At 42.0% G+C, this 15,757-nt stretch overlaps 1 protein-coding gene across 7 annotated transcripts in view; it reads right to left on the bottom strand.

Annotated features, from left to right (window-relative positions):
* The window catches only part of tjp1a (tight junction protein 1a), a 100,810-nt gene that overhangs the window by 57,106 nt on the left and 27,947 nt on the right, over positions 1 to 15,757 (bottom strand). Inside the window, exon 1 of one of the 7 annotated variants that reach the window (XM_075457729.1) lies at positions 5,505 to 5,589. The exons of the other annotated variants lie outside the window; for them this stretch is intronic. Within the exon in view, the coding sequence (XP_075313844.1) occupies positions 5,505 to 5,519 (15 nt within the window). The 5' untranslated portion in view covers positions 5,520 to 5,589. Of the gene's footprint in view, positions 1 to 5,504; positions 5,590 to 15,757 lie in introns of those variants that run through there. 7 annotated transcript variants of the gene reach the window in all.

Raw genomic sequence — 15,757 nt, forward strand, 5'->3', positions numbered from 1 at the left:
CAGGCACTAAAACGCCATTTGACACTTATTCTAAGTGGTGAGTAATTGATTTTTTTTTTTTAAGTAAGAGTCAAGATTTACAAGTCTGATACGGGAAGCAACTGTAGATGTCAGGCTGTCATGCTGTGGGAAAACAATTCATTTTTTTTATCAGAGTGAAGATTTATTTTTTTACCGCCCGACAGCACAGTTGCACATCTCAGCCTCAAACTCACCCACATACATCAGCGTGTAGCTGTGTGTGTATAAAAGGTGTAAGAGTGATACCACGTCAAAGGGAAACAACGTCAGTGTGGAGACATTCCCCATGTTCATCCAATATAACCTTTCAAAGAAGAGAAATATCACACAGATACGCCACTGTTTCAAATGTACACTGCTCACTGCACATACAATCATATTCATTGACACTCTGTGGGACTGTAGGCAAATGCTATTCATTGTTTTCCATTAACCCTTAAGGACCTAATGCATCCCCGAAGAAATCGCTTTAAAAATCAGTGTTTTAAAACCGACCCTGAAAACCTGAGGATTTTCTGAAAAACCCTTATCTGAATTATTGGTGTCCACAAAACAATATATATTTCTCAGACCTTAGAGTCACTATGAATATCGAAAAAAAAGATAAAGATAAATGATAAACCTTTTACTTTTATTGTAAAGACCTGACTGTGACCTTTGTTTATCAATGAGAGGATGCAATTTTTATGTGCGTCGTGAAATTAAAGCTTAAAAGTGAGAAGCGCTCAAAGGTTGTTTTAGGTTTGAAAGAGAATCAAATGGATATGCTGCATCCTGATCTAAAGGGATAATATGGCATTTGCAAGTGTATCTAGAAAAATGTTGCATGGGAACACTGAAACATTCATTCACAATAAAACATTTAGCTAACAGACGTGTCAATCTCCTCAAAATGATGAAAACTGTGCACATTATAAAGCAACTGAATATCCAAAGAGGAACAAAGTGTTTTCAATATATTTTGCTCTGTTGGTAACACTTGCAATTCACAATAAAAAAAAACAACAGAGTAGAAATAAGAGACGGTCTTATTTCATAGAGTGATGAAAGCGTTTTGTTAGTGCGCAAATTCTGAGATAAATGATCAAAGCCTGGTTTATTTTAAGTCCTGTTTATGTCAACATAACACACCTCAATGGAGCAGGTAAAATTAGAAACCTCTAAAGTGGGATGTAGTTGTTGACTGCCCAATAAAAGATCAAAGGATCATAAGAAAAAGTCATAAAGTAAGAGTGGAAAAACCCTGCAAAAGGCTGCTGATGCTTTCACAGATCTTGTTTTGCGTGAAAAAAAATTGAAAACGTTACAAATATTCATTTTCTGTCAACAGATTGATCAACGAGCTAACTCAACTCTAAAGATGTCGAAGAGTGTCATGGTTTGGAGCAAAAGTAACGATGAGATGAGCAAGTTAACATAAAAATCTATAAAACAAAAAAAAAAGAAAACTTAAAGAGACAGTCCACTCGCTCCAAAGGACAGAAGTACATCGGTGAGTCTGTCTCTCATTGTGACAGGACACTATCACAAAGAGATGTTTTGACAAGAACTAACCATATTTAAAGAAAGGGATAGAAAAAAGGAAACAGAAAGACAGCAAAGGAGAGCATGGAAGAGGGTGGAAGATAAAATCAGAGAAGGAAAAAGCAACCGAGGGAAGATAAAGGATTAAAAGTGGAGGACTGGAGGGCTGAGAAATAGGTGCCAGCTTGGAAGAGGAAAGAGGGAGAGTAACTTAATTAAAAGGCTAAGAGTTGATAAGATGGCTCCAAAGATAATAGACATTAGTAGGTGAGATAACAGAAACAAGGACCGGGCTGAAATACACTGCAGTGTTCAACAATGAGGGAATGTTTCAAGTCCAGTGAACTCGGCACTGGCCTGAATAAAGGACCCCCCCCCCTCATCCCCGCCCTGCTTGACTCTTCTCATGGTACTGCCTGTTACTGTTGCATTCCAACAGTATGAAGCTGCTCACACTGGGCAAAGAAGTGGAAACAGCAGGAGTTTCTAGAGAATCAGGCACGGGCACTGAAGAGGTTGAAGAGAACAAGCTGAGAAGTGCCTGTCAGACAAAAGCAGCCGTAATTCTGTCAAATCAGCTGCGTTAACTCGAAAAGCAAAAGCTGTGTTTAGTTACTGTGCAGTAAATCTGATTTAACGCGTCAGTGGTAATGAGGTAAATTCATGTCTGGTGACTGTACTTATTGGAAGATGGTATCAGGGATGATAATGAAGAAAGGTTAAAGTGAGTGAAACACTACATGCGCTTTATCTTCAACTGAGCGTTTGCGATGGCGAGGCTGATACAGTGGACTGTGAAAATTAGACCTAAATGAGAGCTGGCTCTGTATTCAGTCACCATCACCAATGTGTTTCAGCAGTTAAGAGTCTATGCAGCTGGACTTTGAATTTTAATAACTAGAATTTTTCTCAACTACAGAATCAGGCTTGCACTCTTCTTCAGTTCACGACATCATTCGCAGCCCCAACGAAAACACAAGCCTACAAGAGGACATAATTTGGAGGAAGAAAGCGGTGGAGGATGGGTACCAGAGCCAGCCAGAGAGGCTGCCCGTTGGAGAGGCAGCAGCCACAGGGGCCGCTTCAAGCCTGGTAGTGATGAGATGCGAAGGGACCCGACCCTGCAGAAGCCCCAGCCAGTGTGTTAGCTGACTAATCCTCCAGCCGTCCAGTGCCAGGATCCAGACTCATCAGCTTTGGTGTTCTCTTGTCAGACTCATTTTTATAACGTCCCCCTGGTCAATTCGAACCACTAATGCCCAACACAACGGGCCCTAATGCCAAGTGATTACAGAGTGCTGTTTTAGCACATTTGTTGTCTGAAAAGAAAGAAAGAGCCACAAGGCAATAGGCTGGCTCCATGCTCAAAGGACCAGCCTGATGAAGTCAGCACAAAGGGAGCGGACCTAAAAGCCAGTCTAAGCCACCACTCTCATGGTGGGCACTGTGGGGCCAGAGCTGGGTCAGAACTGAGCTGGGGGTGATTTCCAGTGGGCAATCCTACAAAATATAGATGGTTCCTGTGAATGTATAGATGTGAGAAGAGACTAAATATGCCAATCCGGATTTAGGGAGTACGCCCAGCAGAGAGGTGCAAGAGTGTGTGTTTAATATTAAACTTGGCAGTCATACAAGGGTGCATTCAGAATCACTGAGTTTTAGACAACCTTAGGCTCCATGGACAAAAGTTAGATGTGCAAATAGAATAAAATAGCTGTCCTCATTCCCATTTCAATGGGACAAACTGGGAATTACAGTTACTTACAGAGAGCAATGTTTTGTAAACGCTGACCGAACAGAATCTGTTCTAAAAATTCTCAGCTGCCTCTCAACCCAGTTTGATGCAACAGAAATAAAGCACAACAGTGCTCAATCTATGATGGATCAATTTCTTTGGATGCACCATGCACTGCAACCTTCTAAAAATAAAATGAAACCCTTCGGTCCACATTCAGACAATATTATCACCCACCGACTGCAAAGAAAAGTTAAATAAATAATGCTTTTTTTTTCCTGGATTGTAACAAAATAAGGATTAATTAGTCAATGCCCCAACAGTATTAGATCAGATAACAACAAACTATCTGCCAGACAGTGAAAAGCAGAATCATATGGATAAATCTCCCTGTGCAGAACCGTTGACTCAACGTTTTGCTTTTGACATCTTAAGAGTTTCAGATTTGCTTGTTATGTGCGCTGCATGTCTCTCTTCTTTAAAAGGAAAACGGCGTAATAAAAGCAAAAGGAAAAACAAGTCTACAAAAGGGCGAGGAGAAAATGAATCTGCGCTGCGTGTGATTTGTGTCTGCCCTTGCTGCGCCACCAACAGAGAGCCGACTTTTGTGTGGCGATGTTGTCAGCCTCTGTTTGCCTTCTGCTCGTGTGTCACCTGGGGCCCCCTCAGTTTAACCGGTGCCACTGGCCTGACCACGTGACATGTACAGTAAACAACATATGGAAGCAGCACTGCTGGGACAACAACACCAGGGAACAAGCTAGGAGTCAAGCTAGTGGAGCTCTGACGTCATCCATTACATGTTGTGTTTATATGTGTTTAATAAATGCTTAGAATTCTATTACTATGATTTATAACACAAGCTTTTCTTACACGACGGTACGAACTTACACACAGCGTGGTCTCGTCGCTGCTGTGTGCGACTCTGAGGGAACAAGCAAATCTTTAATTATTGAATGTAAGAGATGAAACATTATGCAGACCACAGCTACGAGGCTGTGATTAGTTGTGTTGTCATGCTGTTAGTCAGTGTGTAATGTGTAGGGTCAGCAGTCCCGCGGGAAGGTCAGAATGTGTGACACATTAGGACTCCAGAGGACAACAGCATTTTGAATCAGAAAGTGTCTGAAACACAGCAGTTAACCTTTAGTTATAGAAAAAAAAATCTATATAAATCTATTTTTAAACTCTAGTCGGTATTGAACTTGCCTGATGAGCCTCAATTATCAACTTTCACCTATTTCTTGCTTTCAGTTATATTCAGCCAAATGCTTGAGGAAAACTGTTTCACATTAATTCTCGTCTAAAATCTACAGCAGGACTTGTAAAAGGATGAAAATAATCCCCTTTGTATTTATATATAGTCTCCCACAACATTATGCATGGACAAGATTAAATGGATTTCACACCAAAATCCTTTCATTGAACGCTCGCGCTGAAACACTGAACTGTAGGCATCATAAAGAGGCTTTACAAGACTGAACTGCCTGTGAGAAAAACTGGCGGTTACGCAAAAGCTTCAGTTTAACTTTTTCCTCCAACCTCCAACTTTGCAAAGAAGATAAACTGAATAGCACAAAAAAAACAAACAGACAAACACAAAAAAGACATCCAGCATCCCACCAGCACTTAAAAGACCCCTCAGTCTCTTTACATTCCAATACAAACGGTGAAATTAAACCCATTAAAGCATAAGAGAACATAGACACATGTTTAAACTCAGGATCTTCTTGATGTGACTCAACACGGCTGGCCAACCAAAGTCATCAAAGTACCGAAGCCTCCTTACAGTGAGTGGTGAAAAGAGATGTTAAAATCGGATCCATAAATTCTTACACAAACTTCTGACAGGACACTCCAGAATATTTTCTTTGTCTTTGCTTTGATCTGCTTAAAAAAAACATTTTCAGCACAGAGACAGCGATCGAAAGATAACGCAGATAAAGAGACACAGGGCGCTCTCAGCTGTTCCTTTTGCAATATTTCTCCAGAGCTTGGTAATAATGAACAATGAAGCAGCCATCAAACCTCAAAAAGCAACTCTTATCTTGCTATTGAAAACCAAATGTTTGGGCATGACCATCTAAAATTAAGCACTGACATCCAAACTAACAGATAACATGTCAGGGGAACACATGCCACTCTTCTAAACCACAAGCTTCCAAAATACAGAATTCCGTTTACCCGTTCGTACGTTATGAAACTGTTCCTCACGTTCACTCACCACACATGCGTGCATATGCCCGCACGCGGTCTGACTCCAGCTACAGTTAACCCAGAAGGATGCTTTTGCCCGTGATGGTGTCCTTTCGCATGCACGTGCAGTCTGTAAGTCAGTGCCCATGCGAGTGAATGCAGGGTGATCCTCAGCAGCCAACACTGTGGACTGAGAGCACAGCCAAGCTGGTGTGACATCTGTGAAAGCCGGGAGATAATCTACATGACACTGCCACTGATAGCAGTCCAGATATTGATTTAAAAAGCCGCAGCTCTAAAATTAGATTCCTACATATTCTGATTGGACCAGAGGCACGCACCTCTGTGGTAATATGAGCCTATCAGCAGAGCTGTGTGTAGTGATCAAAGCTTTGTTGATGGAAGCCCCGACAACCTCCAGCAGTCCTGGCTGAAGTCGACCTAACGACAGCGGGGCCCTCTAGCCTGACCTCCCGTTCCCTTCCTCCCTCCATCCTCTCTCCCAGTGATAACAGAGACATTCCTGAGCTCGTTCCCTGCCTCACCGCAGGCCTCTCCCTTAATTCCAGTGGAGTGTGTGGAATGTTGGGCTCGAGAACCGTGCAGCCAGGCAGCCAGAGGCAAACAGACGAGAGGAAATGAACAGCATTAATAAACTCAGGTCTGTTATGGCGCCTAGTGCTAGAAGCACCTGGATGCCCACAGCAGGAAGGACCAGCACACACACATTAGAGACACACACTCAGACAGCAGCACAAGCACGAAGCAGAGAAAACATCTGCCAAACAATGTGCAAATCTGGAGCAAGCCAATCCATATGTAGCTGCATAGCTGGATTAACTGTGTAAAGTGAATCAGGGGGCTGGATTACAGCAAATGATGAGATCCTTTAAGCATGCAGTTTAACCAGATCCGATCAATGTACTTCTTAAAACCAGCAACACAAAAAATTAGGACATTTAACCTACCAATTCATAAAAAGAATGTGTGATCTTTCTAAGGAGTGCGTCACCATGATTCGAACTGCACACACTGGAGTTCAAATCTCTGCCTTGGATGTAAAACAACTCTGATGTTCAGACTGAGCCACTCAGACAGAAAATCAGAAAAGAGGGGCAAATTCCAGAAAGACAGAGGTCGATCTGATAGAGTCTGTCCAATTTCACTTGGACAACTAAAAGGTGAGTGAGACAGACAGAGAAAAATAAAGCTGCTTCAGGCCAGGTAAGCAGCATGCATGGGTGAATAAAAAAAGGAAGATAAACTATAGAAACATCAAAGGGAGGGGAAAAGAAGATTTGGCAAATGTTATAATCTCCAAAAGAGGGAACACTTTGTTCTGGGCATTACAGTCAGAGGTAGAGTAATGGTACGGAGAATAAAACTGAAGGGCAAAACATATCAGAAAGAGTGATAAACTGCACTGCGGAGGAGATCGACTCCAATCATAAATCTCCACCACTCCTGCATGCTTCTGGAAATCAATTCTCTCCATTGGTTGCTGCTTTATTTATGGGCCACCATTAGGGACAAACCATCAGCGGCCATGATGAGTGAGTCACTGCTCCAGAAAGGTGGAGCTTGGTGGGGCCGTAGGGGTGTCGTATACAGTGTATACAACTGCCTCCCCTAAAAAGGAAACAGCAACAACAATTGAGGTTGCAAGCTAGAACTGAGACTGTTGCAACAATGCAGGCTATTAATAATCAGCCTGGGACAATTACTGGATCAATGTTCCTTCTCAGCCTCAAGTTTTACACTCTATTTTTTATTTTTTTTTACTTCAAGTTTATGATTGTTTTGTTTGGTACAGAGGGAATCAAAAGTAGGTGATGTTGTTTCCTTCCACCCAGGTTTGCACCTGACAAAGCCAATAACTATCAGTGCGTGTTTGCATGCGAGTCTATATACACGGATGTGTGTCTGGCAGACAAGAGTGTAGCTCCTCAAACGGAGAGGATGGTATCAAAAGCGACAACATCACAGAGTTGTCACGTTCGTTGTGACTGTGCCGAAGACTGTGGGTTTGTAGGACTGTGACCTTTTTACAGCACCCGTGTTAGACAAGCCCCTCTACATCCGACTTGTCCAGCATCACACCATCTCTACCTGTTATTCTTGCCCACCTGCCCGGCTTCTTGTCTGCTTGTCAGCCAGCCTCCTTCACGACTAAGGAGGCTGGCAAGCGTTATTAAAAGCAAACAAGCAGGACCAATAACAGGGGATGCAGGGAAATAAGGATAGTTAATCTACTGGCACCTCACAGGGGCTCTAAGGGAGAATTCCAGGGAAAACAAGCCAGAGTTACATCCTGAGAGAGGTGCCTCTTTGTTCACTGCTCCTTGGTGTCTGCTCGGTACCACTTTATAAAAGAGCACCTGTATTACTTGCAACCCAAACAGAAATCTAGCTTAATTCAGATGTTCCAAGCCAGACACAATCACAACTGTGTTTCTGTTCACAACAGAAACGTAGAAAAAGCTGTGGCAGGCTTGGAGAAAAGGCGCTGACCCGTGGATGATACAATCCCCGTCACCTGACTGATCGCTCATCCTGCACAACTCCCCTTTCTGCCCCATCTCCCAATCCTTGTAAAATCACTTTGCTAAATATGAGTAAACTCAGTGGTGAGTTCATACCTCCCTTTCAGAGTCATCAACCACTAAAAGAAAACAACGGAACATTTTGTAATCACTGCCCACACCGATTTCTTCAACTGCAAAAACACTCAGACATTAAACGATGATATCTATCCTAATGCGTAACATTTCTCAAGTTCTTTATCAAGTTATTTGTTTCATTAGCAAATATGTGCCTAATACGCTAAAGTGCCCATGGATCTGTGCCCATCTTGCTCATTTTCACTCTTTTACTCTGATGCTACTGCCGTTCTAGCGATGAGATCCCCAGTGGGTCTTTGTGGAATGTCATTTTCAGTTAATTAAATTTTCTGGCATCTGCTTTGCCCACAAAGTCGCAGAGGGAGCCACAACAGTGAAGCCATCTGCAGAAGATCTGTCACATGTTTTACTCCCAGTCAAATATAAATGTAAAGCAATTTCGAAATGAAAGTGTTTGCTTACATAGATTCACAAGAAATTGTTTATGCCAACCAAAATATAGAAGTGATGGTCCAATTTAGAGAAAGCAGATGACTTATCTTCGCCACTACTCTTTTCCATCCACTCTCTTTGTGCCTCTTTACAGCTAAACATTAGTTCTAAATCAGTTCAGAAACTGCTTGGAGGGTGTTTAAAGATCTTTTAGAGATATATGAAGTTTGTGAGAGTGTAAAGACAAGTATGTAACTGTAAAATATTCCCACCACATATATATATCATCCACTATCAGACAGTTAAAATGGAGAACAGTACAGAGGAGGTCAGCGTAAGTATCATCAGTAGTGAAACTCTGCCCTCTGCAGGATTAAAGCTGTCACTGACCTGTTTTTCCTGACAGGTTGTCTGTACGAGATATAAAGTGCCTGTTCAATGCTTTCAGTGCAGCAAAAGCACTTCCAGTGGTCACCCAAGTGTACTGCATAGTAGCAGGGGACTAATGAGTTCTTGTTGTTCAAGTCGACTGAATAAACTCTCTGTATGAAAGCAAGAGACATATCTGGTGTTTTCTATTGACAGATTAAATCGGTTTGACCACAGCTTCAACAACTTACACTGATTTACTGACGGTTAAGTAAGGACCCAGAGTGTAACTGCTTAATCATGTTTATATTCATATGCCATAATAAAATAACAACGAACAAGCAGTTTTTTTTTTCTTTTTAGCCTCAACGCATCAATCGAAAATGTGAGGCCAATAGTTTGCCACAGCTTGATGTGACCCTTTACTCTAAAGGTCACAGAGGTCTGTTCATCACTGGAAGTCAGTCTGCAAAGAATGCTGACTCATTTTCCTCAAAGTAACACACACACACTCACCCACCCACGCACACAGAAAGCTGGGTTTTCATCACTTCAGAGGACTTACATTAATTTCCCTGGGAAGTACCCTAATCCTCATATGATTATCACCGTAATCATTACTTTCCTAAGCTTAACCTAATCCTAACGTTAAACTGTAAGTTTTTAAGTAGAACCCTGCTATAAGTTTTGTTTATAAGTCTCTTCAAGGAAGTTAAGAACATAGTCAGACAGAGTAAACATATTTAACTCCCCCATACACACACGCATGCACACAAACAGCCCTCTTTTCCAGAGGACTCATTTAAATATTTATCTCAAAATGATCATCAAGACATTGCGTGATGAAATGCCCTTTCCTCACACAATTAAAAAAAGCAAACAAATAGAACTGAGGGGCCCTGCCCCTCTCTCTGCCCTGCCGTTACTACTCAAACTAAAGTGGAGACGGTTATGCAATTCTTAAAAAGGACCGGCGTCTCAGTGGAGGTGGAAAGTATTAACTGCTCGTCTCTACCAGACGTAAGATCGGGGGCAAAGTTGAGTATAAATAAGAAACAATCATTTATTTCAGTTATTCATGTTGAAAACACTGAACATTTTAGTTCAGTTATTCATGTTTATAACTGAACTAAAATGTCTTCCTAAGGCAGTAACTCAGCAGCAGCACAGGCTATCTTCTCTTGTTTAATGGACTTGGGCAGAGGGGGCATCAAAACTGTGAGCAGAGTACATCCCTCAGCAGGTAGCATCCTGAAATAGCAACCTTGATCCTAATGGTGCTCAGCACAGCCCCCGGATTCTGACGAATCCATCCTGAGAGCCCCCTTGTCCCCGAGCAAGGCACAGACACGCTAATGTAGTGACAGGCAGAAAAACACACACACAGACGCACTCCTCAGTGGGCTCCGATTTCATCTTGTTTTTCTTTTCTTCATCTATTTTAATGAGCTGATTTACTCCTGTGTGCAGACAGACGCCACAGAGCGAGCATGCAGGTCGGCATCATGGCTTCCCCTGGGGCGTCTCACTTGCCAAAGTTTCACATTTCTGGCGGTCAATTTAGTTGAGAGGCAAAGTAAAAGTCAAATGTGAAATGAGAGCCCCTGGAGGTGTCGGCATGGAGGAAAAGGTTAGGGACAGAGAGCTCCCTCTGCATTTGATCTGACTTTATCTATTGTTCTTATTTCTTTCTTTTTTGTTTAAAATTTAAATCATGCTTTTTATTTCTACTGTTTTAATGTATCTGTAAAGCACTTTGAATCACCTTGTTGTTGAATTGTGCTTTACAAATAAACTTGCCTTGCCTTGCATTCGTGCAGCACAAGGGCGACAGAGTGCGGCAGACACAGGCTCCATCTTTATATTAAAAGACGTCAAATCAACAATAACAACCAAAAATGTAATAAAAGCAAAATCAAATTTACATGTCAGGTATTTGTGAAACACGTTAACTTGTTAATTTGAATTCAAAGATTTGTCTCTGATTGTTCTTTACAGGAACAGTCCCCTTGAATTCCCCATTGTTTTTTTAAAATGCTATAATGCATACGTTTTATGCTGTGAGTCCGTAATGCTCTATCAATCTGACCATATCAAACAGTTTTCATACTTTCAGGTCTCCTATTCCATACATATAGAGACATAAATGCTTCATCAGATCAGACCTTTTGGAACTGGAAACTCAATATTTTGATGACCTACTTACTCATCCGTGACTTCCGTCTTTATTCTATGCAGATATTGTAATACTCCATGTCATTTATTTGATGCAGTAACTGTATAATTTCATGGTACATTGTATCAACTAATACAGATTTCAAGCTTTATAATTTTGAAATAACTTCATGCATCTGAAACTTTACGTGGTAAAGCATCGGTGACTATAAAACAGCATGTCTGGGTTACAACTGGTTACACTCTCATTCCAGCTGTCTGACATTACTACCAAGCTAACTGACCTCTAAGAAGGAAGGGATTTATTCTTGGCTTATCTGTCTCTACAGATCAATATAAGTAGGTCTGAATTTATCTGTGTTAAACAAACACACGTGTTTTTCCAGGGTTTTTGGATTGTAGGTGCAAAGTCAAACATCCACGTTGTGACCGTTGACTGTTTATAAAGAAGGATGCCGTTATCTCGTGTCAGAGGTGAAGCTGATGTGGAATTGACATAAAGTGACCTATTACCGATTGCTGCCAGATACTGGCACCATTCCAAAAAGATAAAAACTCTTATGATAATGATATATTTAGTTTTCTCATTTCTCACCCATCGTTCCCCGTTTTGTCAAAGTTTGGGCACTTTCTCCTCCAACCAAGTACCAAACTCGTGGCTTAAAGCAGGAGTTCACAGACCGGTTGGTGGCTTCATACACTTACAGTCTGTTGGACTAATATAGTCAAGTGCGTGAGTATCACCAAAGATACAGATTGGCTAATCGTTAGCTCACTGACTGCACTCTTGTTTTTCAACTCTGGATCATGGCACAATGCCAGGAGGATCAAGATAACACAGTGGAGTAAATGGATTAAAAGTACTCCAGACAACTTCAGCATTAGTGATCTATAAACAATTTAGATAATATGATCAAATGTATTTAGAAATGTCCATAAATATGAATATAAGACTGGTCATTAGTAAATAAGGCCCCAGAGAGTTTACGCTGACCACTTCTTCCTGAATGTAAGTGACCTGCGTCTACGGCTTTAAGGTAGGTGAGTATTTTGGCTGTGGAGGGTGGAAACGGCTTAAGAACAAAGTGACTTTCAAAATTAAAATAATGCTCACAGTGCATCTACAGTGAATTCCCTGTCGTCAGTCTCCCTGCTAACATTAAAGATGAATATATTAATGATTGTGTAATCTCACGATCAGCTGACATATAACAAGAATTTGATGCCTCTGTAACACGTGGCAAATAGTCTTTATTCTAGTTATGAATTAGTCATTTTGAGTGCAATACTATCTAGTTTTGATGCAACCATCATCGTAGGATCAGGAAATAAGCTCCATCATAGAGCTACAACAGAACGCAGAGACTTTGCATCCACTGATTCACTAAAAAAAAACAAATTGACACCACAGCCCTTTTTTTTTCTCTCTCTGTGCCACCTCAACATCTAACCTATCCATTCACATCACATTAACCCATGTGCATTATCACCCTAACCTCCCACACCCGGGGCAAAGTAATTCTGTTGCCATAGAAACAGAGGAAAGGGGGGGCTAAATTCTGAGCCATGAGAATCCACCACATCTCGTTAGACGAGGCTGCTGCTGCTGTTGCTGCGGCCACGTGGTACAAGATGAATGTTGGAGTCATAAATTAGTCCGACCTCCCTTTTTTTATATTCCAACACATCATACGAAGGAGTCGTTGACTGCAAGCTCACAGCTGACGCAACAGGGCTTCCATCACAATGCACAAACATGCTGAAAATGTCACAGAAATTAAGGAATTATGATGCCACTCGGCTTAATTTAGCTCAAAACTACAAGGTGTCTACTTTTAAGAGTGATAAATCATTACAAGCAAAACATTTAAGCACAAAAAAAAAAAACACGGCTAGAATAACTGGGATCCCACTGGGAATGGATGTGAAGGCAAAGTCAAAATTACATCAAAAGAGCAGCACTACAGAGTGTTTACCATGTTTATCACTGGATAAACATGGTCAACCACTGAGGCTGAAAAATAAATATCAGTTATCTATCTGGAAAATTATGTGTTACCAAGACCAAATGGAAGCTTATCTGCTGACAACAGCTTGACTGGAGAGCTGAGCATGAGCAACCGGACAGAGAAACAAAGGAGGCGCCACTGCGAGCGCTCTTGGGTCAGCTGGTCCCATCTGATCAATAAAATTAATTCCTCTCCTCAATTAAGTAAACATCGCAGCACAGTATGGTGCTTGCAATTATTTATTCAATATCGACAGTTACCTGCATGGTGGTGGGCAAACATTTAGATTAATGTGCCGTAAACAAACACCTCAACAAGGAGCCTGAAAGCGAGAGCAATAGGTCATCTTGAACCAGCTGTGGTATGTTAAATCAATTGTTTTCGACAGAGATGAGAGCAGAACAGCACCGCTGCTGCTGCTCTTAGTCAATCCTCTCATCATTCTCACCTCTTATAATTTTCACTCCTTTCACCTTGTTATTCTATTTCCTTGTCTCATCTCATCTGCTCACACCCTCTGGCAATTCCCTCAAGCCTCCTCTCCGTCCTCCTCCATCTCCATTTGAGAAACGCTGACCTGCCGACTCCCTAATGTGACCAATCAATATCACACAGAGGACAGCAGACCGCCAGACATACTAATATGAAGACACACTTCCTGCGATATGTGCAGGCAGGCATTGCTTTCGCCACTTTACCAAAGATTATTAACACACACGTACACACCCTGCAAACCAAGAGTGATCTATTCATTTAATCTAATGTGAACAGTTCCACATGACTGGTGTTAAATAAGGCCTTCTAACTTTCATGGTGCCGCTATGGATGTCGTAGATCATCGCTCCATCTATCTATAGAAGCAGCATTGATCCCGCCTGCCCTTCCTGCCCGACGTTATAAATGTGTAGTGCTGTGGGATGAACTAACATGAGGGGCAGAGGGGAAGGTCGTTATGTAGAGGGCTCTATGTGTTTAAAGAGCTAATGAATCACAGCCATCAAAATGAAAAGTTATAGCCGATAGATCTGCGCATAACTGGCAAATGCAATTAAGGATACTAGGCAACCTCAGATGTCAGGCAAGATATTTAACTAAAGTAAAATCAGTGAGTGCAGAGGGTCATGCTCAAAATCAAAAAAAAAAAAAAAAAAAAAAGTTTTAGTAAAGTAAAAATGCACTAATAGCAGTTTTTTGGGGCCTTTGTTCGACAGCAGTGGGACAGGAAAAAGACATTGATCATGACACTCACACGTTGAGCTTGAAAAACCCCAACTAGGGAGCACCACATGCAGCCACCCATACAGAGGCTGTAGTTCCTGAACCCAGCAGGCCCCGGTTCGAGTCCCAGCAGAAGGGACTTTTTGTTTTTCCATGTTGTGGATTTCTATTCTGTTTCTTGTCGTTAGTTTTTTTTTCTGTCTTGTTTCTGTTCTGTTCGTTTCCTCAGTCTCTCTTCAGTCCGGTCATCAGCTCCACTCCCTTCACCTGTGTCATTTCCCTCAGCTGTCTTCACTCACAATCACCCTCCTCTGTATTTAAAGGTAGGGTAGGAGATCCTGGATTTTGAGTCCAGCGAAGCTGCATTTTGAAAATACACAGGTCAAAAGTCCCAACCCTTTTCTTCACTTTCCCCCCGAAGGCACGCCTCTAGAGTACATGAACGCGCACGAGCACGAAGGTGCACGAGCGCTGTTCTGACAGCAAGCATCGATCGTTGTCGTATTTAGTATTTAGTTTATGCTAACTATACATTTAATAATGCTAGGTGCTAGCCAAGCTGGCTCTAGTTTAGCTTCCTGCCAAGCTTCGTTCACGGAGCAGGGTACGCGCACAGGGGGAAGGAGGGGGAGGGAGGAGCAGATTGCAGTTTGATAGACGGCATCAGTATCCAATCATTGTGAACGGTCCGTTGGATAGTGTTTTTCCTAGATTGTACGTTCTAGAGGCCACTAAAACTTTTCATATTTGTGTCAAAACTTTTAATTAATTGGTTGCAATGAGGGTGTGAAGAGTATTTCAAGCAATATGTAAAAAAATGTTCCAGAAAAAGATCCCCTACCCCGCCTTTAAACTCCTGGTTTCATTCCCTCTTTGCCAGATACTCACCGTTACAATAGCCGCATTTGGACAGAGCCATTCTACGAACGCAGTTATCAGAACTGTCCTCCTTGAATTCCGTTCTGATAACTATCCTTCCCCAGCGGAACTCTTTCAGTCTGCATTCGCACATGAGTCGGGACCTGATAGAGACTGATGCGACGCAACCGTCTGCGTCAGTGACGTGTTACTTTAGCGCCACATTCAACAACAAAACAAAACAAAACAAAACCTGCGAAAAGTAAGGAGAGAAGAAAAAAACACCACAAAGAAGCTAATATGGAGAGCGGGGAGGCCATGTTCATGGTCTGCATGATGGTGATATTAATCATGGACGATCACATCGGGCGTCTAACATTGAGGCTGGAAGAGCACACAGAGAGAGTCGGGAGACGAAGGAGCGCAGGCGATACTTCTTGGTTTCATGAAGGAAGAAAGGAGAGCAGAGCGCTGCAGACAAAGGAGACGACGTGTAAGTTTAACTTATTAAACACGCGCCGGTCGTGTCCGTGTCGTATGAGGAAACATTTCAGTCGTGACAGCATGACATGGGGCGTAGCTACCAACCACCAAACACC

This window comes from Odontesthes bonariensis, chromosome 1 (genome assembly GCF_027942865.1).
Source record: "Odontesthes bonariensis isolate fOdoBon6 chromosome 1, fOdoBon6.hap1, whole genome shotgun sequence".
Taxonomy (NCBI): Eukaryota; Metazoa; Chordata; class Actinopteri; order Atheriniformes; family Atherinopsidae; genus Odontesthes; species Odontesthes bonariensis.